Raw genomic sequence first — 25,641 nt, 5'->3', positions numbered from 1 at the left:
AAATTCATTTTTAAAGCAGCGGTAATAATACATAAGGATGCATGGAGTATAGTATAAGTAAAAGTACCTAGGGCAAGCCTAGTTACATTAGCCTAAGCCTACGGCAAGTCTCAAACTTTACCTACGATGTATAAGACGCAGGGAGATGTTTTAGCAAAAATTTTGGGAAAAAAGTGTGTCCTCTAGGCTGTCAAATACGGTATCACAGAGCCGTATAGTATATCACTGTAACATAACTAAAGTAATAACTTTCCATTCAACAAGAGTAATTTGCATGGACTATGAATAAAAATAGCTATGATCATAATGGGTAATTTACAAAAAAAAAAAAAAAAAAAAAAAAAAAAAAAAAAAAAAAAAAAAAAAAGCAGCAGCAATGTGGGCATACAACACAAGTATATTCTGTTCTATGCAAAAAAAGAAAAATCCCTTTTCCCACCACAATCATCTACTTCTATCATTTGACACTTGTTACTTGGCATAAACTTAAAACATGATATTTTAATTATAAAATAAATTTTTTAATATACTTACCCGGTGAATATATAATAGCTGCTACTCAGCGGCTCGCCAGAAAACACACTCAAAAACTCGCGAGCGATCGCTATGAAGGTTGCGGGTGTGACCACTAGCGCCAACTATCGGCCAGATACCACTCTTGCATGTAAACAAACCCTTCAATTCTTCTCGTCCGCTGCGTCTCTATTGGGGAGGAAGGGAGGGCCTTTAATTTATATATTCACCGGGTAAGTATATTCAAAAATTTATTTTATAATTAAAATATCATTTTTAAATATTTAACTTAGCCGGTGAATATATAATAGCTGATTCACACCCAAGGCGGTGGGTAGAGACCAGAGTTAATTAAGTTTACAGCGTATAAGCTAAGAGTTTTTGACAGTTATCAATATAACAAAACCCAAATATATAGGTACCTGGTAAGGAAGTTGACTTAGACGATTACTCTGCCTTGTAAGTCTGTCTTCCTCACGAAGCCCAGCGATCCTCTTAGGATGCTGAAAGACTCCCAGGAGCTAAAGTATAAAGGGTTGCAACCCATACTAACAGGACCTCATCAAACCCCTAATCTGGGCGCTCTCAAGAAATGACTGACCACCCGCCAAATCAACAAGGATGCGAAAGGCTTCTTAGCCTTCCGTACATCCCAAAAAACATTTCAAGAGACAGATTAAAAAGGATATTGGAATTAGGGTAATGTAGTGGTAGAACCCTCACCCACTACTGCACTCGCTGCAACGAATGGACCCAGTGTGTAGCAGTCCTCGTAAAGAGTCTGGACATCTTTTAAGTAAAATGACGCGAACACTGACTTGCTTCTCCAAAAAGTCGCGTCCATAATACTTTGCAGAGATTTATTTTGCTTGAAGGCCACGGAGGTTGCTATAGTTCTAACTTCGTGCGTCTTAACCTTAAGCAACCATCGGTCTTTCTCATTCAAGTGAGAATGAGCTTCTCGTATTAAAAAATCTGATAAAATATGACAAAGCATTCTTTGACATAGGCAATGATGGTTTCTCAACTGAGCACCATAATGCCTCAGATTTACCTCGTAATGACTTAGTACGAGCTAAATAGAACTTAAGAGCTCTAACAGGACATAATACTCTTTCCAGTTCGTTGCCTACGATCTCTGATAAGCAAGGAATATCAAAAGATTTAGGCCAAGGACGAGAAGGCAGTTCATTTTTTTGGCCAGGAAACCAAGTTGAAGTGAACAAGTGGCTTTTTCTGTAGAAAAAACCGATGTTCTTACTGAAGGCATGAAGTTCACTGACCCTTTTAGCCGAAGCCAAGCACACTAGGAAAAGTGTCTTGAGGGTGAGATCCTTCAGGGAGGCTGAATGTAATGGCTCAAACCTGTCTGACATGAGGAACCTTATGACCACGTCTAAGTTCCATCCAGGAGTTGCCAAACAACGTTCCTTAGAGGTCTCGAAAGACTTAAGGAGATCTTGGAGATCTTTATTGTTGGAAAGATCTAAGCCTCTATGTCGAAAGACCGAAGCCAACATGCTCCTGTAGCCCTTAATCGTGGGAGCTGAAAGAGAGCGAACCTTTCTCAGATGTAAAAGAAAATCTGCGATTTGGGCTACAGAGGTACTGGACGAGGACACAGATGCTGACTTGCACCAGTCTCAAAAGACTTCCCACTTCGACTGGTATACTCTAATGGTAGAAGCTCTCCTCGCTCTTGCAATCGCACTGGCTGCCTCCTTCGAAAAGCCTCGAGCTCTTGAGAGTCTTTCGATAGTCTGAAGGAAGTCAGACGAAGAGCGGGGAGGCTTTGATGGACATTCTTTACGTGGGGCTGACGTAACAGATCTACCCTTAGAGGAAGACTTCTTGGAAAGTCTACCAGCCATTGAAGTACCTCGGTGAACCACTCTCTCGCGGGCCAGAGGGTAGCAACCAACGTCAAGCTTGTCCCTTCGTGCGAGGCGAACTTCTGCAGTACCTTGTTGACTATCTTGAATGGTGGGAATGCATATAAGTCCAGAAGAGACCAATCCAGTAGAAACGCGTTTATGTGGATTGCTTCTGTATCTAGGACTGGAGAGCAATAGATTGGTAACCTTTTGGTCAACGAGGAGGCAAAGAGGTCTATGGTGGGTTGACCCCAAGTAGCCCAAAGACTCTTGCCCACGTCCTTGTGGAGGGTCCATTCCGTGTGTATCACCTGACCCCTCCGACTGAGACAGTCTGCCAAGACGTTCAAGTCCCCCTGGATGAATCTCGTCAACAGGGAGATGCCTCGATTTCTTGACCATAAGAGAAGGTCCCTTGCGATCTCGAGCAGCGTGAAGGAGTGTGTGCCTCCTTGCTTGGAGATGTACGCCAAAGTTGTGGTGTTGTCTGAGTTGACCTCTACCACTTAGTTTCGAAGAAGCTTTCGAATATCATCATGGCCAAGTGGACTGCTAATAGCTCCTTGCCGTTGATGTGCATGCTCTTCTGACTTGAGGTCCACAGACCCGAGCATTCCCGACCGTCCAGGGTCGCACCCCAACCCAAATCCGACGCGTCTGAGAACAACACGTGGTTTGGGTTCTTGACTGCTAGGGATAGTCCCTCTCTCAGACTGATATTGCCGTCCCACCATTTCAGGCATGCCTTTACTGGTTCGGAGACTGGGAATGATACCGTCTCTAACGTCTTGTCCTAGTTCCAGTGAGAGGCTAGATGGAACTGGAGAGGCAGAAGGTGTACGCTCCCTAGTGAGACAAACTGCTCCAGGGATGAGAGAGTCCCTACGAGACTGTTCCAACTCCTGACTGAACAAACGTTTTCTTTTCAGCATTAGTTGGACTTCGAGCAGGGCTTGTTCTATTCGGTGGGAAAGGGCTCAACGTTGTTTAACTTCGGTTTCCAAGTTAGGACCGCCTACTCTCAGGAAAGGTCGCATATAAACAAATCATTAAAATTTATCTTGATGTTTATTATAAATGGAAAGCTAATCGAAGAGGCCTAATAAAGGCGGGTGAGATATAAAATATATAGAGGAAAATCTATAATTAATTTATAACGTGATAAGATAATTGCTAAAAGCCTAAACACACTTCCGTACTAAGGGAAGGGTCGGCCATTTAAAAGTCAAGGAAAGTCCAAAAAACAATCCAAAGTCATCAAAAATTAAATCTATCCAAAAACGAGTTCAAGATTTAAGTTGAAGATAAAACACCTGTATTGCGAAAGCTCAAACCAAAATGAAGTACTTCACCAAATATGTTGAGAAAACTCCAGGTTCTACAGCGAGTAATGATACGTCTTGTCGTCAAGGTCGACAGAGAAGAATTGAAGGGTTTGTTTACATGCAAGAGTGGTATCTGGCCGATAGTTGGCGCTGGTGGTCACACCCGCAACCTTCATAGCGATCGCTCGCGAGTTTTTGAGTGTGTTTTCTGTCGAGCCGCTGAGTAGCAGCTATTATATATTCACCGGCTAAGTTAAATATTTAAAACTATAGATTTTAAGGTCCATTAATTAAGTAAATACATAAACTAAAGACTGACAAGAGTTTTAAAACCTATAATTTCACTGATGTTTGAATAGTACTCTCCAGTGCCCTATTCTGCTTAATGATAAACAGAACAGAAAAACTAATTTAAGTAAAATTTTAAAATTATTTTCTGCGCCTATTAGTTGCAGCTATATTAAAAAGCTCTTTGGAGTATGCCAAAAATCTAAGATAAACTTCTTTTTTAATCCTGTAAGATGGACATTTTGAATTTTTTTTCCCCCAAAAACATTGTGTTACGGACTAGTTCCACCATATTCAAGGTAGCACCATATCTAAGGTAAAAAAGAAAATTAAGGTTATCAAGAGAAAAATAATTAGGTAACTGAACTAAAATCCTTAAAAATTATCCATACCATCATAAAATTTTAATAGGAAATATGGATAAATCAAAATGCAAGACACTGTAAAATGCTGGATGCAACGATACCTATGAGAAACAAAAGTCAAATAAGACATTTGATCAAATTAATTCTGAAATTCACTTAGCTGAAAAATGCTGAAACATTTGTCAATTACAATTCTGTTACATATACTCTCTCATCTTGGCAATTACTCGATATTTCTATTGGAGGTGAATTTAAGCCCACCTAATTAATGTAGTACTAAATTAAACATTGAAATGCAACATAAATGAAGCGCTTTTGGTTAGTATACTTAAAAACTCCTCTCAAAGGTTCTGAAATCAACTACCACAAACCTTCAATTCCAAGTACTTTTCACATGGAATAAAAATTCCATATATCTTTTCAGGACATAAGACAAAGAGCAATAAAAAAAATACAATATATGCATTTAAAGTTGGCTATATGGAAGTGCAATTTTCATTCATCTCAATAAGTACAAGTGTAAGCATAAAAAGTTATATACAAAACTGGTAATGCATTTATAATGCTTATCACAAATGAAACTGTTGATAAAGATTGCTAACAATTCTACTTTTCCATGCCTAAAATGGGTTTAGCAGTATGTAATCAAAATTTGGCAGCCAATGCAGTATTTACAATTAAAGCAAATTCATCCCCTTTTATCCTTACCTGAAAACCTAAGATGCTCTCTCTTTTTTTTACTCTATAATATGAAATTCAATACCAAGAGCAAGATAAGCAACATCTTTGCTCATACCCATGTGCATCACTTTGAAACTATAGTGCTGTACGTAATGAACCTACCATAAACAAACAAAAAATCTACGATTACCTGAAAACAGGACAGTAACTTACTCTCTCTGCGCTGTTATCTCACGAAGCGGTGATGGAGAATGGGTTGCACCTGCTGAAGCCCCCCCTAAATCATAGTGCAGCTTAACAAGAGTCACCGCCGAGCCTAAACCTCGCACAACAATACCAGTTTCACCCTCAAGGTCGAAACACTGTCGGTACCTATGAATTATGTCCAATTTCAAAATGCATAAAATTACAAGAATAACAATGTTCATAGAAATGTCCTAGTAATGAATAAGCTGACTTTCTGCTGTATTAGCAAATAAGTTTTGACAAAGGAAAAAAATGTTTGGGGAGAAGCAATGTAGTAGTCCCCTTGTTCTTTCCATTAAAGGCTAGAACAAGGAATCCAATACAACAGGATATACCTTAGAAATTCTGTTTTCCTTGCCCGAGAGCCAGTGTATCAGCATGCAAGGCACAGACACAGTGTGTATGAGATACCCAAGGGCTCAGGCTCTATTGAACCTGTCACAGTACCTCCAATACTGAAGCTGTCTGCTGATTGACAACACGTCACACACCAAGATGCATTACTGATACTGAAAACAATGCTTACCCGGGGCTTTGGTTTTAATTCCGCAACCATCTTTTCAGTCCAGGTGAATGTCTTAGTTATGTACCATTTCTCTTCATGAGTCTTAGGACTCTAAACTCATGAAAGATACAGGGTAAATATTATTATCATGCATCAGAAACTTAGAGCCTTACTAAAGGCTAGTTTACAACTCAAAAAGCTAGGAAAAGAATAATGATAGGAATATTAAGAGAAAAAAAACCATGATAGATATGAGAGTAAACTAAAGTAGAAGATAATGTAACAAAATGTAAGAAAAAGAACTGGACATGGACAAGACATATAATGAGAATGGCAGATAATAGATGGACATTGAGAATAACAGAAGGGTCCCTAGAGCTTGCAAAACGAAGCAGGGGAAGGAAGAGAAGACAATGGATTGACAAACCAAGAAAAAACCATAAACAGACGTAGGTGGAAGGACATGTGTGAGGCACCTGTCCTGCAGTGGACTAGTGGTGATGGTGATGATTGATAGATGGATAGATATAAATATATATATATATATATATATATATAAATATATATATATATATATATATATATATATATATATATATATATATATATATATATATATATATATATATATATATATATGTAGCAAACATAAAAAACCATGTTAGCTAGAACTAAATTTTCTTATAATGAACTATCTACTTCATATGTATACATCTAAATATAAGCTATACTAAAATCAAAACTTTACAAAAAAAATAGTAAAGGTTAGGCTATCTAATTCATATGATGTTGAATCTAAACTCATATTGTGTAACAAAATAATAAATACTCTGTCATCAAAAATTCTCAATTTAGGGAGCCAGGATTGTAATGTATTAGAACCTAATCAATTGTGCTAAACTCAACTTTAAGTTAAGGCCGACTTCTATCAGTTACTAATAAGTAAAGAATGCAAAATGATATGTCCTAGCGTACCGCCGACTGAAGTAAAAATGGTTGCCAGGTGGGCAACAAACCCCTGGTCAAGCCCATCTTCAGTGTTAGTGCTGTTTCTCAAAGGTGAAATGTCATCAGTTAGCATCAAAGGTACAGGTACTGTGACAGGTTTATTACAGCATGAGCCAATGGACCTGCCTTATACACACCACATGAGTGTCTTGCATGTTGATACATATGCTGGCCCCATAGCAGGGAAGACCATATTACTTTCGTATATGATGTCATATTAGATTCCCTGTTCTAGCCTATACAGAAGTTCTTGGGGCCCACACAGCAGCCTAATCCAATATATCCTTTTGATGACATGGATGTCAAATAAATCAATCAAATATGATAAAAAAAAAATTTAATGTACAAAATCCTTACTCACCCTATAACAGCATTTCCTCCTAGTTCCAAAACCTTCAAACCAATGCGTCGTTGTAATTCACCTGAGAGTTTAAAAAACAAAGTTTGTCGAGCTTCATTGCTGGCCCGAGGCGTGCGAATCTTGTCAATCCACTGATATTCAGGGTCATCATTCACAACCAATTCTTCAACAAACCCAACAATATTCTGACATCTGTACCCAGCAGGTATTTCCGGAGCTGCAACATACATGATATATTTTGAATGGTTAATTAAACTAGTTAAGTCTCATTGGACTTTCTAAAAGAATTGATTTTTGGGTGAAAAGCAATATTACTCCATATACCACAAATTCTAAAAAATGTAACTCTAATCAACTGAAGACATTTTTAAAAAACCATAAAAATAACAAACTTACTGAAAAAAAACTGCACTCCACATGATGACTGACGAAATTTATTAAAATCTGAAAACAGGTCAACCTTGACCACAATGTTCACCTCACCCCGAATCCCATGCATAGTATCATAAACAGGAAGCCATCCAGACATGACTGCTGTGCCTGTAGATAAAATAACACCATCAAACAAAAAATAATTTTCATACACAAGGCAAGAAAAAAGTACTGTACTGTACTTATTAAACAAAGATTTTAAATATTTAAGCAATAATGAGTCTCTGGGGGCATTACTCAAACTTCTTATACTCATAAATATGTCAAATTTGGAAGTGAATGACTCAGGTTTGTATGCTTTGGTAAAATACAAATTACTTCCAAATTTGTCATCTGTTTCAGTACATAAACAATCATTTGTCCTTTATATAAGAGATCCATCCTTAGGTGGGAGAAAATTCCCATTCCAACTTGCTGGAATCTTATCCCGGGATGCCCATACTCGTGTGTTATGTAGTTGACAAAACAAAGGATCCTTACACCTCATGTACAAGAGGTCTAGCAATACCAGCAAGTCCACAACCCATACAGCAGCCTAATCCCATGAATCCTTTTGATGACATGGATGTCAAATAAATTAATCAAATATTATAAAAATAATTTAATATACAAAATCCTTGCTCACCCTATAACAGCTTTTCCTCCAAGTTCCAAAACCTTCAAACCAATGCGTCACCGTAATTCAAATAACTCTATGCTGTAACATTAGGCAACAATATGTAATGGGTTTGACACACTTTTGGCACTCATATATTGATGGGTTTTCCTAATTATATCACACTCCCCCACACAACGAGTGTGGGGATGAAACTTCTATAACATGATATAGAACAGCTACAAGCAGAGTGGGGCTTACTTGCAGACAAATTGGATGCAGCTGACAGGGTATCAGATGTTGTGGCCCAAGAAAAAAAAAAAAAAGGCCAGTCTTCCTTACTTTCACTCCAGACTAACTTGTAACCTCTGTCCTCGATCTGCTGCTAATGGTCCTGAGAAGGGAGCTAAGGAAGCTACACCACCTGATGTCCAGCTACAACAGGTACTAATGAGAACATACCGGTAATCTAGGGACCTGTGGGTCAAATCCAATAGGTAGTGGTCTGCAAAAGTCATTTAACATTACCAGATGCCGGCTTGAAGTACCTGTGACACAGCAAGATTCTTTCTGAATGCTAGGACCACACCGACACCCCTAACATCATGCACTTTGACTCGTGTCCACCTGGAGAGGAAGGTGACAAGGTTATAACTGTGCTATTGATGACTTCTCTGACCTATGCAGTGATTGTATTCCTGGTCACCTTCTTCTTCCCTTTTCCAGTACTCAAGAAAAGATGCTGTATCTGGGAACGAGCTGTGCACATTCGCTTGAGATAGCAACTGATCAGAATCATAGGTTACCTCTAAGGCTTAAGATCTGAAAAAAGTGAACCTGGAAACAGGTAACGACAGATTCTGGGTCTTAGCAACAAACTCAGGGATGAAGGAGAATCAGACCTGTCCTCGTCTTAAATGATCAATGTTAGAGGAAAGACATGGTCTCACCCCCAACAGCTGGCAAGATTATTCAAAGCTTTGTATGAGCATAAACAGTTCTACTGAGGAGGAAATATCAACTCCTTTCAGCCTAAAGACCTGGCTCGTCGCTGAGCGACAGCCTTTCACAGCTGATACTGAACAGTTATTTCCTCCTACAGATAAAAAAAAAAATTTGGGTATCAAGGGATTATCATAAAGGCTCCAAGAGGAGAGACACCCCTTCCACACCAATCACAAAAGATAGCCCACTTAGCTAGTTATACTGAGGTAGCTTCAAAACCTTTTGCAAAAATCCTCTCTCCGAGAGATGCTAGATAACTTCCTAGCGTGAAGCCATAGAGATTCCACAAAGTTGTGAAATATCTCGGCATGTGGTTGGCATAGGAGGTTGGGAAGTGGGGGCAATTCTTTCGGAGACTCCACTAGCAGAAGTAGAAGGTCTAGGTACCATTCTACTTGTAGCCGTTTCGGAGCAACGAGCGTCATGTTGAGGTTGGGAGTGACTCGGACTCGGACTGGTGGAAAAGCGTACATATCAAGGCTATTCCAAGGAAGTTGAAAGGCGTCCTTAAACGATTCCCCTGGGTCTGGTACTGGGGAGGAGTATACCAGAGGTTTCCACATGAGTGAGGTCACAAACTTGTCTGTCAGTGATCCCCACAATGTCAAGATCTTGTTTGCTATCTGAGGACACAAAGACCACTCAGATCCAACTATTTCCCTCCACCTACTCAACTTGTCTGCTAGAATGTTTATTTACCCAGAATGAAGTGGCCTGAAAAGGTGATCGTGTTGGTCTCCATTCATTCCAAAATTTCCACTGCTAGCAGGCAAAGCTGCAGTGAAACAGTACCTCCTTGTATTTTTTACAAGCCACGGTACCAAAGCGGTTATGTCGCTCATTAATACCACAAAGTGGCCCATCATAAGAAGACAAGTGTTGTAGGGCAAGTAGAGCTACCTTGAGCTCAACACATTGAAGTGGTACCAATGTTCCTTATCTGACCATTGTCCTGACATCAGATGTTGCAGGAGGTGCACTCACCATCCTTCTTTTGATGCATCCATGAACAGTCATAGTCCCGAAGATGCTGAGAGGAGGGTCTAACCCTTGAGGAGATTGGTGTCATCTAACCACTACTCTACATCTAGTCTTTATTCTTCCCCTATCGGAACCTGCTTTGTGGGGGCATCGCTGCCTTGAGAACAGTGGTTTTTCAAATGCCCCTGAATTGAACACATCTGGACGAGATATTCCAAAGATGAAAGGTGGCCTAGCAACTTCTGCCACTGATAAGCCTGTAGCTGGGAATGTTAGAGAAGGGAGTGCCACCTCCTGTAGGCATGTTAGGTGATCCTGTGCAAAGGAGAACTCTCCCAAGGACAGTTTCCATTTCCAATCCTAGGTTAATCAGTCTCTGCTTGGCAAACAGAACCTACTTCTCTCAATTTACCATAATCTCCAGATTGGCAGAGAGAGAGAATCCTGACTCCATGAAGGAGAGGGGTCTCCACTGAGTCTGCCAAATTCTTGGTAATGTAATAGACGGATTCCATTGGTGTGAGGAGGGATGTACTGGGATCTGGAAGTCAGCGTCTTTCAGGACTATTGACACCATAAAGTCCAAGGTTCTAATTACTTGCCTGACCGTGACAGCGGACTCCATTTTGAACAGTGTCTGCAGGACAATCTTGTTCAATGCCAAGAAGTCTATGACTGGCCTCCAGCCTGCAGACGCCCTCTTGACAATAAAGAGTGCACTGACGAAGCCTAGGGACCCATCATAGATCTATAGAAGTGTTTTCTTTTCTTCCAAGGTCTGGACTTCCGCCCGGAGGGCAAGGTCTTTCGGCAATCCCTAATGAAAGAAGGATGAAATTGTTGGTGGAGGAATCAGAAGAGGGGAGAACTGATGAACTGGATGCAGTATTCAAAGTGCAATATGTCTACCATCCACTGTTTCGCTCTGTGATGCAATCATCTACTCCATCTGAACTGAAGGCAACAACTCACCAGTGGTGCTGTGGGAAGATTTGCACCCCTTGTGGGAGCACTGTCCTCACTTCTTTTCTCCTTGTCTCATTCACCCTCGGCCCCATTTGAAATGAATGCCTGACGCTGATTTCCATGTCTTGAAGTGGCCTGTATGGGGCGAGAATCATCTTTCAACATTGCCTTATGGGCCTGTCTCTCTAAAGGTGACGGTCTTTGTTGGCCACAGATGGAAAGGCCTGGGGCTGCCTAAAAGATACAACTCAGTGTAGAAGGGAGTCTTGGCTCACCATCCTCCACTTTTTGGCCCTTACCTCTACATCTTCAGTTGGGAACAGGGAGGGACCCTTGACAGAAGCATTTTGCAGCTGCAATACCTCCCTACAAGCGATTTGACTCTGAAATTTGGAGGCCACAGAATTGTGCCTCTTTAGCACCCATTTGGCCTACTGGTTGGCAGCTTGATAGGGGAGAAACTCTACAGCCCTAGAAATGGTAAGGTCAACATTCATAAAAGCCTTATGCTTGTTGGGGTCCGCGAGATCCTCTGTATCAGGAAGGAAACAGACAGTGCCCAACCAGTGCCTGGAGGGTTGCTATAGCCACGCTCTTAATAATCAGAGCGTCGTAGGATAAAAAACAATGGGTTGGGAGGCCCACTGAGCTGTTGAAATATCATGTGCCAGTGCAGACACTGCGAGGTCAAGCAGTAAAGGCCGATTCACACGACCCGTTTTCTTTCCGACAGACTGGCCGTCGGTTAAGCATCGTCTAGCTTTCTTACGTGTAATGTATTCAAATGCAACTGTTCACACAACCCGTTAGGCTGACGGCGGCCCTCGGTCGTCAGCCGTCCAAGTCGGCTCGGCTTTCTTTCCAAGATACCTCAAACGGTTTGATGGCCGTTAGCCACCCGTCCCAACCAACGGGTGAATGATGTTTCGTGTGAACGAGGACCTGTATCGTACCCGTTCGTTTCGTGGCCTATAACCCCGACTTTTCCTCACAGTATAGTCATAGAAATTAGTTAGTTTGTTGTTGACACCATATATGACAGGTTAATTGAACTTTTTCAAGGGTATGAGGAGATGTTTGACATGGCAAGCAGGATGTATAGAAATAATTTACATAGAGAAAAGATATGGAAAATAACTGGAGAGCCATTATATAAAACAGGTGAGTTTATCATAATTTTAATATTCTTGGCATGGTCCATAAAGTATAATGATATTGCATAACTTACTTTATTAGCACAGTTATCAACAAACATCTTATAATGTCAAAATTATCGTAATTTACTCGGTCCTCACGTGACAGAGTCTAAGTAAACAATGTAAACATTTCGACGGCGGTTAGCCACTGGCCAGCCTGTCAGAAAGAAAACGGGTCGTGTGAATTGGCCTTAAATGGGAGGGAAAGGCCAAAGGAGTGATCTTGACCTCATCGCCTTCAGTTAGTCTCTTCTCGCTGACACCTGGGCGTCCACTTTGTCCAAGGCTTTCGAGGCTAGAATCAACCAAGGAAGCCCGAATCGTGTGTGTTGGCCTGGAGGGCCCGACAAAGTCTATCAATGGCCACCGCCTCCCCCTTAGAAGAGAAGCAGAGGGCATAACCAATGCCAATCACCTTTCTGATACAAGCAAGTACCTGCAGAATGGTGGACTCCAATTCAACTTCCTCTGTATCGAGGGCCTTCGGACAGGATAGCTGAGGGAGAGAGCCATCAGGGGCATTGGAGTCTTGGAGTCATATTTGGACTCGTCAATATCATCCCTCTCTGACACAGGTGGGGGGTTGAAGTTGAGATACAGTACATGTACATTTCTTTCAGATCATTTGTTGCCAGTCAAAATTAACACAGAATCAGTGACCACAAAAAATAATTTACAGTAGTTGAAATAGTTTAATTTTGTTAACTTTAATCTCTATAAATAAAACAAATAAATATGTTTAAATAAGTTTTAAATTAAAATCCATTTTCTTAAATGAATGTACCAATAGGAAAAAATATATTACCTACTAAAGGTAAACAATACTGTACAGTACTGCAACATTCCCATTTATCAATTTTCATTAAATGTAAAAACCTATACGAAGAGAAAGCAAACGGTAACCAAGAAGACAGTACCTGGCTGAGAAGGATCATGTGGGCGTTGACCATGTGGAGGACAGGGAGGTGGTAACAACAAGGGATTTAGGTCAACATAAACTTTGCCAATAGCATCATTGGCAGAGTAGGTGTCATGGTCCATCAGTCGTATTTGCAATGGCTCATCCTGTAATTCTTGATCGTCAACCTGTGGGTAAGAACTCTTGATTAGATTCACATGTGCCTTATAAATCATGTTTATTAGAGAAAAGGCTCGTGTCTGCAAGTTTAAGAACAAAACTGACAGAAAATTTCCCTAGTAAGGGTAATAGACATTAAAGCAATACTGTACTATTAACCAAACACCCTGCAGATCAAAAGAAACTAAACCCTATAAGTACACGTAGTACCTCAGTTTATTAGTAACTTTGAATACAAGCAAATCAGCATATAAAAATTCAAATAGGAATACGAACACTGTATCAGTCTGTGTGGAAAGATTTCCCTTTATATACACATCTTTTTTGTGGACAAGTACAGTACTAACAAGGCTAACATGAAATCAGTCACAAGATGCTCATTATCATTATTAGCTAATCTACAACCATAGTTGGAAAAGCAGGATGCTATAAACCCAAGGTTCCAGGGAAAATAACCAAGTGAGGAAAGCAAACAAGGAATAAATAAAAAAGTAATGAACAATTAAAATATCTTAAGGGGGGGGCAACTGCAGTATATGAATGTCTTATCAGAATTCAAAATACTGTAATTCATACAGCTTTTATGTATAGATAAGGTAATCTTTTTCTGAACATTTCAACATGATTGGATTTGTATAAATTCTAATGATGAAAAAAAAATTAAACTTGATTCTAGTACTTTATTTCTAAAGCTATTGCAATGAAACTTACTGAGAAAGAAAGTACAGTATACAGTGAACCCTCGCTACTTCGCGGTTCGACCATCGCGGATTCACCACTTCGCGGATTTTTTCCATAACCCATATATATACAGTAATATATATATATATATATATATATGTATGCATGTATTTATGTATATATGTAGGTATGTATATGTGTATACATATAAATATATATATATATATATACACACACACACACACACATATATATATATATATATATATATATATATACATATATATATATATATATATATATATATATATATATATATATATATATATATATATACATATATATATATATATATACATATATATATATATATATTATATATATATATATATATATATATATATATATATATATATATCTAAAGTAGGAAGATGTGATGTAGTTCTAAGGGAAAAGTATGGGAAATATGTCTGGGTAATAAGCAAAGCTCTACCTCCAGTTTGTTTCTACATTATGATCAGAGATAAATGTAAACAAAACATTGGTTGCCATTTTTTATCGTGCTTTTTAGCATGTTTAGGAAATGCATGATATAAAATCACCTTTAATATTTGTGCCTGTTTTAGTTTAGGGTACTGTAGTACATGCATTATGTGTTCTGTACATTAAAGGGTAGTTTGTTAACAGTACTACGTACAAGGGAAGGTTTTAAAAGTCTGAATATACATGTTGAATAAATAGGTAAATATGGTGTCACTACTTCGCGGATTTTCACCTATCGCGGCCGCGACTGGAACCTATCTACCGCGATAAACGAGGGTTCACTGTATAAGGATAAAAGATCTCAAGGAACCATTTTTTTATAACAGGGAAGAAAAAATTTATGTGAATATTCTCATTTTCCTTCAATAAAAAGTTAACTCTAAATTCCTAAGCCCCAAAATTTCATTTATCACAAATCTATTTTCTAGAAAAAAATTAACTTTCCTTCTTCTTTAAAATTTGCTTTGAAATAAGAAAGTTATAATTACAGTACATGAATGGGAAAAAGGTAAAACCGAGAAAAACAGATTTAAAGGTAAACTTTTGTTTTGGTACACTCTCGGGAGGTAACATAAGATACTCATAGCATGAAATGTATGAATGAGCTAAAACACATCACTAAATGTTAATTCACGTTATGAATTACTTTAAAACATAATAAAACCGTGTATAAAGAGTAAAACACAGAGTGCTAAACTACAATGAATATACATCATAGAGACAGCACAGAATGAACTTCAAATTGTTGTGACACAGTGAGTGAATGACCCAAGGTTGACTACATCACTGCCAGACATATGATAAATAAAATAAATATAACTTAAAGATGAATTAAGTGAATAATAATGAAAATAACTAATGCAAAGGACAGACAAAGATCAAATCTACGACCCATACTGCCCTGACTTTGAAGAAACGAGGGGGGAATGTTTTTTAATGTCACATCTCCGTTGTTTCTTGATATTTTGCTGTATAACTTTTCACCATGATAGAAAGGATGCCAGAGATGAATTTGTCCGAATTTACTTATTTTCATTGATTTGAAAAATATTTGTCAAAGAATCAAGAGGTCAGCCCCCTTAAGAAGAATAATATTAAAATAGATCTTTCATATACAGTATAAGCTATAAAACTAAAGGAATAGAAAACAGATAGAACAGTGTGCCCGAGTATATCTCGGGCCACACACTTAGTTTACATGGTGTGTTCATGTAATTCTTACCCCAATTTCTTGACATTTTAAAGAAAAGGCAAAAGCAGTCATCTCTAGAGAGGTTCTTTGCTAAACCTAAATGCAAGAGTAAAACAAAGAAGACCAAGTGCCAGTACGGAATAAGTTGAGTGGTTCAGTTAGAGATGGTGAACATCACTCAAAAGAAAACTCAAGATATTTTTCTGGAACTGCTTATTAAGGGAGTCTCCTTCCAAGCAATAACCCCTGCTCCTCCTCTCCCACATGGCAGCCACAACTCTCCTCACAGGTAGTGCTGCGACTTATTTTGTCAATATTCTTTTATTGTGAAATGATATTTTAATTATAAAATAAATTTTTGAATATACTTACCCGGTGAATATATAATAGCTGCAACTCTGTTGCTCGACAGACACATACAGTAAAAACTCGCCAGCGATCGCTATACAGGTTGCAGGTGTGCCCACCAGCGCCAACTGTCGGCCAGATACCACTCTCGATGTAAACAAAGACTCAATTTCTTCTCATCCCACTGCGTCTCTATTGGGGAGGAAGGGAGGGTCGTTTAATTTATACATTCACCGGGTAAGTATATTCAAAAATTTATTTTATAATTAAAATATCATTTTTAAATATTTAACTTAGCCGGTGAATATATAATAGCTGATTCACACCCAAGGAGGTGGGTAGAGACCAGAGTTAAATATGTTTACATCGTATAAGCTAAGAGTTTTTTATTTCATTTTGACCGTTATCAATATAACAAAACCAAAATAAATAGGTACCTGGTAAGGAAGTCGACTTAGACGATTACTCTGCCTTGTAAGTACGTCTTCCTTACAGAGCCCAGCGATCCTCTTAGGATGCTGACAGACCCCCAGGAGCTGAAGTATCAAGGGTTGCAACCCATACAACAGGACCTCATCAAACCCCTAATCTGGGCGCTCTCAAGAAATGACTTTGACCACCCGCCAAATCAACCAGGATGCGAAAGGCTTCTTAGCCTTCCGGACAACCCATAAAAACAACATTAAAACATTTCAAGAGACAGATTAAAAGGATATGGAATTAGGGAATTGTAGTGGTTGAGCCCTCACCCACTACTGCACTCGCTGCTACGAATGGTCCCAGTGTGAAGCAGTTCTCGTAAAGAGACTGGACATCTTTCAAGTAAAATGACGCGAACACTGACTTGCTTCTCCAATAGGTTGCGTCCATGATTCTTTGCAGAGATGTTTTGCTTAAAGGCCACGGAAGTTGCTACAGCTCTAACCTCGTGCGTCTTAACCTTAAGCAAAGATCGGTCTTCCTCACTCAAGTGTGAATGAGCTTCTCGTATTAACAATCTGATAAAATATGACAAAGCATTCTTTGACATAGGCAAGGATGGTTTCTTAACCGAACACCATAACGCTTCAGATTGGCCTCGTAAAGGTTTAGTACGAGCTAAGTAGAACTTAAGAGCTCTAACAGGGCATAAGACTCTTTCTAGTTCATTGCCTACGATCTCCGATAAGCTAGGAATATCGAAAGATTTAGGCCAAGGACGAGAAGGTAGCTCATTTTTGGCTAGGAAACCAAGTTGCAGAGAACAAGTAGCTTTTTCTGACGAAAACCCGATGTTCTTGCTGAAGGCATGAAGCTTACTGACTCTTTTAGCCGAGGCTAAGCATACCAGGAAAAGAGTCTTAAGAGTGAGATCTTTCAGGGAGGCTGACTGTAAAGGCTCAAACCTGTCTGACATGAGGAATCTTAGGACCACGTCTAAATTCCACCCAGGAGTAGCCAAACGACGCTCCTTAGTGGTCTCGAAAGATTTAAGGAGGTCTTGCAGATCTTTATTGTTGGAAAGATCTAAGCCTCTATGCCGGAAGACCGAGGCCAACATGCTTCTGTAGCCCTTGATAGTGGGAGCTGAAAGGGATCGTCCTTTTCTCAGGTATAAGAGAAAATCAGCTATTTGGGCTACAGAGGTACTGGTCGAGGATACGGAAACTGACTTGCACCAGTCTCGGAAGACTTCCCACTTCGATTGGTAGACTCTAATGGTAGACGCTCTCCTTGCTCTAGCAATCGCACTGGCTGCCTCCTTCGAAAAGCCTCTAGCTCTCGAGAGTCTTTCGATAGTCTGAAGGCAGTCAGACGAAGAGCGTGGAGGCTTTGGTGTACCTTCTTTACGTGTGGCTGACGTAGAAGGTCTACTCTTAGAGGAAGACTTCTGGGAACGTCTACTAACCACCGAAGTACCTCGGTGAACCATTCTCTCGCGGGCCAGAGGGGAGCAACTAACGTCAACCTTGTCCCTTCGTGAGAGGCGAATTTCTGCAGTACCTTGTTGACAATCTTGAATGGTGGGAATGCGTAAAGATCCAGATGTGACCAATCTAGGAGGAAGGCATCTATATGTATTGCTGCTGGGTCCGGGACTGGAGAGCAATAGATTGGAAGCCTCTTGGTCAGCGAGGTTGCAAAGAGATCTATGGTGGGTTGACCCCAAGTCGCCCAAAGTCTCTTGCACACATCCTTGTGGAGGGTCCATTCGGTTGGAATTACTTGACCTTTCCGACTGAGACAATCTGCTAGGACGTTCAAGTCGCCCTGGATGAACCTCGTTACTAGGGAGATGCCTCGATCTTTTGACCAGATGAGCAGGTCCCTTGCGATCTCGTACAACGTCAGTGAGTGGGTACCTCCCTGTTTGGAAATGTACGCCAAGGCCGTGGTGTTGTCCGAGTTTACTTCCACCACTTTGCCTCGAAGGAGATTCTCGAAGCTTATCAAGGCCAGATGAACCGCCAAAAGCTCCTTGCTGTTGATATGCATGCTCCTCTGACTCGAGTTCCACAGACCTGAGCATTCCCGACCGTCCAGCGTCGCGCCCCAGCCCAAGTCCGATGCGTCCGAGAAGAGAACGTGGTTGGGTATCTGAACTGCCAGGGGAAGACCCTCTCGTAGGCTGATATTGTCCTTCCACCAAGTCAGACAAGACTTTATCTTTTCGGAAATCGGGATCGAGACCGCCTCTAGCGTCTTGTCCTTTTTCCAGTGAAAAGCCAGATGGAATTGAAGAGGACGGAGGTGTAGCCTTCCTAGCGAGACAAATTGCTCCAGGGATGACAGCGTCCCTACCAGACTCATCCACAGCCTGACTGAGCAGCGTTCTTTCTTCAGCATCTTCTGGATGGAGAGCAGGGCTTGATCTATTCTGGGGGCCGACGGAAAAGCCCGAAAAACTTGACTGTGAATCTCCATCCCTAAATACAGAATAGTTTGGGATGGGACCAGCTGTGACTTTTCCAAATTGACTACCCAGCTGTGACTTTTCCAAATTGACTAGGAGTCCCAATTCCTTGGTCAGATCTAGAGTCCAATTGAGATCCTTCAGACAGCGACGACTGGAAGAGGCTCTGAGAAGCCAGTCGTCCAAATAAAGGGAGGCTCGGATGTCCGATAAGTGGAGGAATTTTGCCACATTCCTCATAAGCCTCGTAAACACGAGAGGAGCTGTGCTTAGGCCAAAGCACAGGGCCCGAAACTGGTACACCACATCTTCGAAGACGAATCTCAGAAAGGGTTGGGAGTCTGAGTGAATGGGGATGTGGAAGTAGGCGTCCCTTAGGTCTAGAGAGACCATCCAGTCTTCCTTTCTGACCGCTGCTAGGACTGACTTTGTGGTCTCCATGGTAAACTTCGTCTTTGTGACAAAGACATTCAGAGCACTGACGTCTAGCACCGGTCTCCAACCTCCTGTCTTCTTTGATACTAGGAAGAGACGGTTGTAAAACCCCGGTGATTGAAGGTCCGAGACTTTGACCACCGCTCCCTTCTCTAGCAAAAGAGACACTTCCAGTTTCAGGGCTTGTCTCTTTTCTTCCTCTCTGTACCTGGGAGAGAGATCGATGGGGGACGTCGCTAGAGGGGGTTTGCGTACAAAAGGGATTTTGTACCCCTCTCTGAGCAACCTCACAGATTGTTGATCTGCGCCTCTCTTCTCCCAGGCTTGCCAGAAGTTCTTGAGTCTGGCACCTACTGCTGTCTGAAGTTGCGGGCAGTCAGACTCTGCCCTTAGAGGACTTGGATCCTTTTCTCTTCCCTCTCTTCCCTTCGGCACGAGCACCTCCCCTGCTGGAGGCTCTGCCACGAAAGGGCGGGATAAACCGAGACGCTGGAGTGTCTATCCTAGGTCTAGCAGACAATGCAGGCAAAGGGGGAGCTTTGCGAGCCGAGGACGCAACTAGATCGTGGGTGTCCTTCTGCACTAAAGACAAGGCAATTTCCTTAACCAAGACTTCAGGAAACAGGCACTTGGACAAGGGCGCAAAGAGTAGCTCAGATCTTTGGCATGGCGTCACTCCAGCAGACAGGAAAGAACATAGAGACTCTCGTTTCTTCAGGACTCCGGACGTGAATGAAGCGGCAAGTTCGTTGGACCCATCACGGATGGCCTTGTCCATGCAGGACATAATGAGTAAAGAAACATCCTTATCAGCAGAAGAGATTTTCCTACTCAGGGCTCCTAAACACCAGTCTAGGAAGTTAAAGACTTCGAACGCCCTAAATATACCTTTAAGAAGGTGGTCCAGGTCCGAGGGTGACCAACAAATCTTCGAGCGTCTCATGGCAAGGCGGCGGGGAGAGTCTACAAGACTTGAGAAGTCGCCCTGGGCAGAGGCAGGAACTCCCAAGCCGAGAACTTCTCCCGTGGCATACCAGACGCTCGATCTAGACGAGAGTTTAGATGGGGGGAAGGCAAATGCTGTCTTCCCTAAACTCCTCTTGGTCTCTAACCAATCGCCTAACAGCCGTAAAGCTCTCTTGGATGAGCGAGAGAGAACGAGTTTAGTAGAGGCAGGCATGGTAGTAGGAACGCCTAAGACAAACTCTGACGGCGGCGAACGAGGAGCCACAGAAATAAAGAGGTCAGGGAACAACTCCTTAAACACAGCCATGACTTTTCTAAAGTCCAAGGATGGTTGAACTGCTTTAGGCTCATCAAGTTCTGAAGGTTGATCCTCAGGATGTGGTTCAGCAACGTCCTCATCTGACAGTTCCTCATCCGATAACTGATGGGAAAACGGCAAAGGTGTGGGCAACGTTTGACTCGCCGAGTCCGGTCGCACTGGTGCATACGTGACGGAGCCGGACGCAGCGTCATGGAACTGCTGAACAGTCTGGGAACTGTCAACAACAACAGGTGCGCGAGGACGCACAGCGTCCACCCGAGACTGTTTAGACCGTCTGAGTTGTGCAGTCAACACCATACCGAGTTGCGGAGGTTGACGCACCGCGTCAAAACAAGTCACCTCTGATGGTTGATGAACGTCCTGAACGTCACCAACCACATCCGTGCGTTGCCTAACGTCAACGTGCGGCTGGAAATCCACACTGGGTCGCATCGGTGGAGGTACTACCCCAACTGGTTGACGCGAGAAAGCTACCTCAACGTCAACAGGACGCACAACAGACCACTTGGATGGTTGTTGGCCAGTAGGTTCAGCGGCAACCTTCTCCGCATTGTAGTCCTCCATCAAGACGCAAGCTTGGACTGCATGTCTTGCAGTAACACCCATTTAGGGTCTACGGAAGCAGGTGCGGTAACAGACGGGGTGAGCGACTGAGACGGCACAACTTTGCCTCTCTTAGGCGGCGAGCAGTCATCAGATGACGGCAACGGGTCCGAACTGTCCCAGTGGCTACAACCGGGACGTTGGACTTGTCCTGAAGGGACCGACTTACGCTTTAAAGGTCTGGAGACCTTGGTCCAAGGTTTCTTACGAGAAACACCTTCGGACGACGAGGTAAAAATGGGCTCTCTCGTCTTACGTTGGTAGGGGCGATCTTGGAGAGATACGCCTGATACCATAGAGGGAACGTCTGTTCGCTGATCAAGGCCTCTCGAACCCATGAGTCGTACGACATTGCTTCTCCCCTGGGCTTGGGAGCTTGCAAGAGGTCCCGGACTAGGTGGACGACAGGCACGAACAGACGAACCCTCGAGCGCAACACTGTTCACAACACTTTGAGAAACACTAGGCACTTTAACACTTTCCGCCGTGGCACTTTGGCACTTTAGTTCCTTTACGTCCGCCATGAGTTGATTCCGGTCACTTGCTAAGGCCTCAACTCTCTCCCCCAAGGCATGAATAGTACGCATCATGTCTTGCATCGACGGTTCCTGAGTGCTAGGAGGGGGGTTAGGAACAACCACTACAGGGGAAGGATTAGGTTCAGGGGCATGTGGAGAGGAAAAATCTACCGACCTAGAAGAACTTCTCCTTATCCTATCTCTCTCTAGTCTGCGTGTGTATTTATCAAATTCGATAAAATCGAATTCCGAAAGGCCCACGCATTCCTCACACCGATCTTCCAATTGACAGGTTTTACCCCGACAATTGGAACAAACAGTGTGAGGGTCGAGAGAAGCCTTTGGAAGACGCCTATGACAGTCCCTAGCATTACATTTTCTGAACTTGGGAACTTGTGAAGGGTCAGCCATTTTGAATTAGTCAAGGGAAAATTCCAAAAAACGATCTAAGTCATCAACAATTAATCCGATCCAAAAAAAGAGTTCAAGGATTTATTTGAAGAAAAAACACCTGTACTGCGAAAGCTCAAACCAAATTAAAGTACTTCACCAAATATGATGGGAAAAACTCCAGGTTCAACAGCGAGTAAAGTACGTCTTGTCGACACGTCGACAGAGAAGAAATTGAGTCTTTGTTTACATCGAGAGTGGTATCTGGCCGACAGTTGGCGCTGGTGGGCACACCCGCAACCTGTATAGCGATCGCTGGCGAGTTTTTACTGTATGTGTCTGTCGAGCAACAGAGTTGCAGCTATTATATATTCACCGGCTAAGTTAAATATTTAAAATTATTCATTTATATACATTTCTGATGTTAGGGGTTATAATTAGCTCTCTAAATTCCATTACAAACATTTAAAAGTGAGTTTATATAATTAGCCTATATTTGTGGATTTGTAGAATGCAGTTAGTGAATTTCCTTTATTTTGTGAAGGAGAAATTGTTTTAGAATATACATAGTTTTGGTTGAGAGCTCATAAACTAACGTACTGCTGTATTTGTATTTTCTAGAGAAGCAATGATGAAAAGGTTAGACACTAGGAAATATTAATAGTAAACAAATTAAATCAAATGTGTGTCAAGTGAAACTAAAATCATTAATGCCAACCAAAGTAAGATTTTCTACACAAAACGCTTTTTTAATATTTCTCGGTCAAGTTCTTTTTTTTTCGTATTCGTAATACACAGATGAATTTCTATTAGCGAAAATCAACTAAAGTCAGAATACTGTACTCATGTACAAAAAGACCCCAGCTTGAAGTACCTGCGTCACAGAGAAGTTTCTCTTGAAGGCCAGGGATGTAGCAATACCCGACATCGTGGGCCCTAGGGCGACGTGACGGAGGAGGGTCAGAATTCAGGGCATGGTGGATAACCCTTCGAATCCAAGCTGAGATGGTGTTCCTGGTGACCCTCCTCTTAGTCCTGCCTGTGCTCACAAACAAAGCTCGCACATGAGGACGGACTGCAGCCGTTCTCTTCAAGTAGTGCCTCAGACACCTCACTGGACATAGTAGCAGCTGGTCTGGGTCGCTTGTTACAGAACGGAGACTCGCGATCCTGAAAGAGTCGAACCGAGGATCCGGCACTCCAGGATTCTGAGTCTTGGCAACAAACTCAGGGACGAACCTGAACGTTACCTCCCCCCATCCCCTTGAATGGGCGATGTCGAACGAGAGACCATGAAGTTCACTAACCCGCTTGGCCGAAGCCAAGGGGAGTAGGAAAGCCGTCTTCCAAGACAGGTGGCGATCGGAGGCATGGCGTAATGGCTCGAAGGAAGGTCTCTTAAGAGACATGAGGACTCGAACCACGTTCCAAGGAGGGGGTCTCACTTCCGACTGGGGGCAGGTAAGCTCATAGCTACGTATGAGTAAAGAGAGTTCTAGCGATGAAGAAATATCCACGCCCTTCAATCTGAAGGCCAAGTTTAAGGTTGAGCGATAGCCTTTCATTGCCGAGACAGAAAGGCGCATTTCTTCCCGCAGATACACGAGGAAGTCCGCTATTGCTGGAATAGTGGCATCGAGTGGAGAGATACCCCTTCCACGACACCAACCACAAAAGACTCTCCACTTTGCTTGGTAGACTCCCTCAGAGGACCTTCGCAGGTGCCGAGACATTCTCTCCGCAACCTGTTGCGAAAAGCCTCTCTCCGCGAGGAGACGCTGGATAGTCTCCAGGCGTGAAGCCAAAGCGAGGCTACGGCCCTGTGAGGGACGCCAGAGTGGGGCTGTCTGAGAAGCTCGTGTCGTGGAGGAAGCTCCCTCGGGAGTTCCGTCAGGAGCTGCAGAAGGACCGGAAACCATTCCGCGTGATGCCATAGCAGAGCTACCAGAGTCATCGAACAGTTAACCGATAGTCTGGTCCTGTTGAGCACCCTTCTCATCAGACAGAACGGTGGGAAGGCGTACACGTCGATGTTGTCCCACCGTTGCTGGAAAGCATCTTGCCAGAGTGCCTTGGGGTCCGGGACTGGGGAGCAGTACAGGGGCAGCTTGAAGTTCAAGGCTGTCGCGAACAAGTCCACAGTCGGGGAACCCCACAAAGTCAGGACTTTGTTGGCTATCTGAGGATCCAAAGACCACTCGGTACTCACTATCTGCGAAGCCCTGCTCAGACTGTCGGCGAGCACATTCCTCTTGCCAGGAATGAAGCGAGCTGATAGCGTTATCGAGTGGGTTTCGGTCCACCTCAGAGTCTCTACTGCAAGATGGGATAGCTGTTGCGAAAAAGTGCCTCCCTGCTTGTTGATATAAGCCACTACCGTGGTGTTGTCGCTCATCACCACCACGGAGTGACCCGCCAGGGACCGTTGGAACTGTTGAAGAGCCAGAAAGACGGCCTTCAATTCTAGCAGGTTGATGTGTAGGCACTTTTTTTATTCTGACCAAAGGCCTGAGGCCCTCTGGTTCAGAACGTGCGCCCCCCACCCTTTTTTTGACGCGTCCGAAAACAGAGTCAATTCCGGGGGGAGGACGAGAAGACTTACTCCCTTCCGCAGGTTCTCGTCGACCAGCCACCACCGCAAGTCCGTCTGCTCCAGAGACCCCATTGGGATCAGAATGTCCGGGGAATCGGATCCTTGATTCCACCGGGACTTGAGCCGCCATTGAAGGGATCTCATCCTGAGGCGGCTGTTTGGAACCAGACGGGCCAGGGAGGATAGGTGACCTAAGAGACGCAACCACGATTGGGCGGGGAGTTCTTTTCGCCTGAGGAAGGGTTCCGCCACCCTCCTCAGTCTTGCTATCCGGTCGTCTGATGGAACAGCTTTGTGGAGATTGGTGTCTATTAGCATGCCTAGATAAACCAGTCGTTGGGACGACTGCAAAGAGGACTTCTCGAGGTTTACCACGATCCCCAGATCCTGGCAAAGATCCAGAAGCCTGTCTCGGTGCCGAAGAAGGGTCGACTCCGAGTCTGCTAGGATCAGCCAATCGTCCAGATAACGAAGGAGACGAATGCCGTTCCTGTGCGCCCAAGATGAAATCAGGGTGAACACTCTGATGAACACCTGAGGAGCTGTGGAGAGACCGAAACACAGCACCTTGAACTGGTAGATCTTGTTGTCTAGGCAAAATCTCAGGTACTTCCTGGAAGACGGATGGATTGGGATCTGGAAGTACGCGTCCTTTAGATCCAGTGTGCACATGAAGTCTTGTGGTCTCACCGCAAGTCTGACCGTGTCTGCTGTCTCCTTGCTGAACCGGGTTTGCTT

The 25,641-nt window shown here is 42.7% G+C and overlaps 2 protein-coding genes across 5 annotated transcripts in view; both read right to left on the bottom strand.

The window, feature by feature from the left end:
* The window catches only part of LOC137641610 (prostaglandin reductase 1-like), a 581,256-nt gene that overhangs the window by 277,035 nt on the left and 278,580 nt on the right, over positions 1-25,641 (bottom strand). The gene's annotated exons all lie outside the window — the stretch shown is intronic.
* LOC137640409 (uncharacterized) overlaps positions 1-25,641 on the bottom strand; it is a 205,415-nt gene that overhangs the window by 168,351 nt on the left and 11,423 nt on the right. The window contains exons 3-6 of the mRNA XM_068372967.1: positions 13,259-13,427; positions 7,563-7,706; positions 7,167-7,383; positions 5,260-5,418 (exon numbers count right to left, since the gene is read on the bottom strand). Coding sequence (XP_068229068.1) covers positions 5,260-5,418; positions 7,167-7,383; positions 7,563-7,706; positions 13,259-13,427 — 689 coding nt within the window. The remainder of the gene's footprint in view (positions 1-5,259; positions 5,419-7,166; positions 7,384-7,562; positions 7,707-13,258; positions 13,428-25,641) is intronic.

This window comes from Palaemon carinicauda, chromosome 5 (genome assembly GCF_036898095.1).
Source record: "Palaemon carinicauda isolate YSFRI2023 chromosome 5, ASM3689809v2, whole genome shotgun sequence".
Lineage (NCBI taxonomy): Eukaryota > Metazoa > Arthropoda > Malacostraca > Decapoda > Palaemonidae > Palaemon > Palaemon carinicauda.
This window is presented reverse-complemented; position numbering and strand designations above follow the sequence as displayed.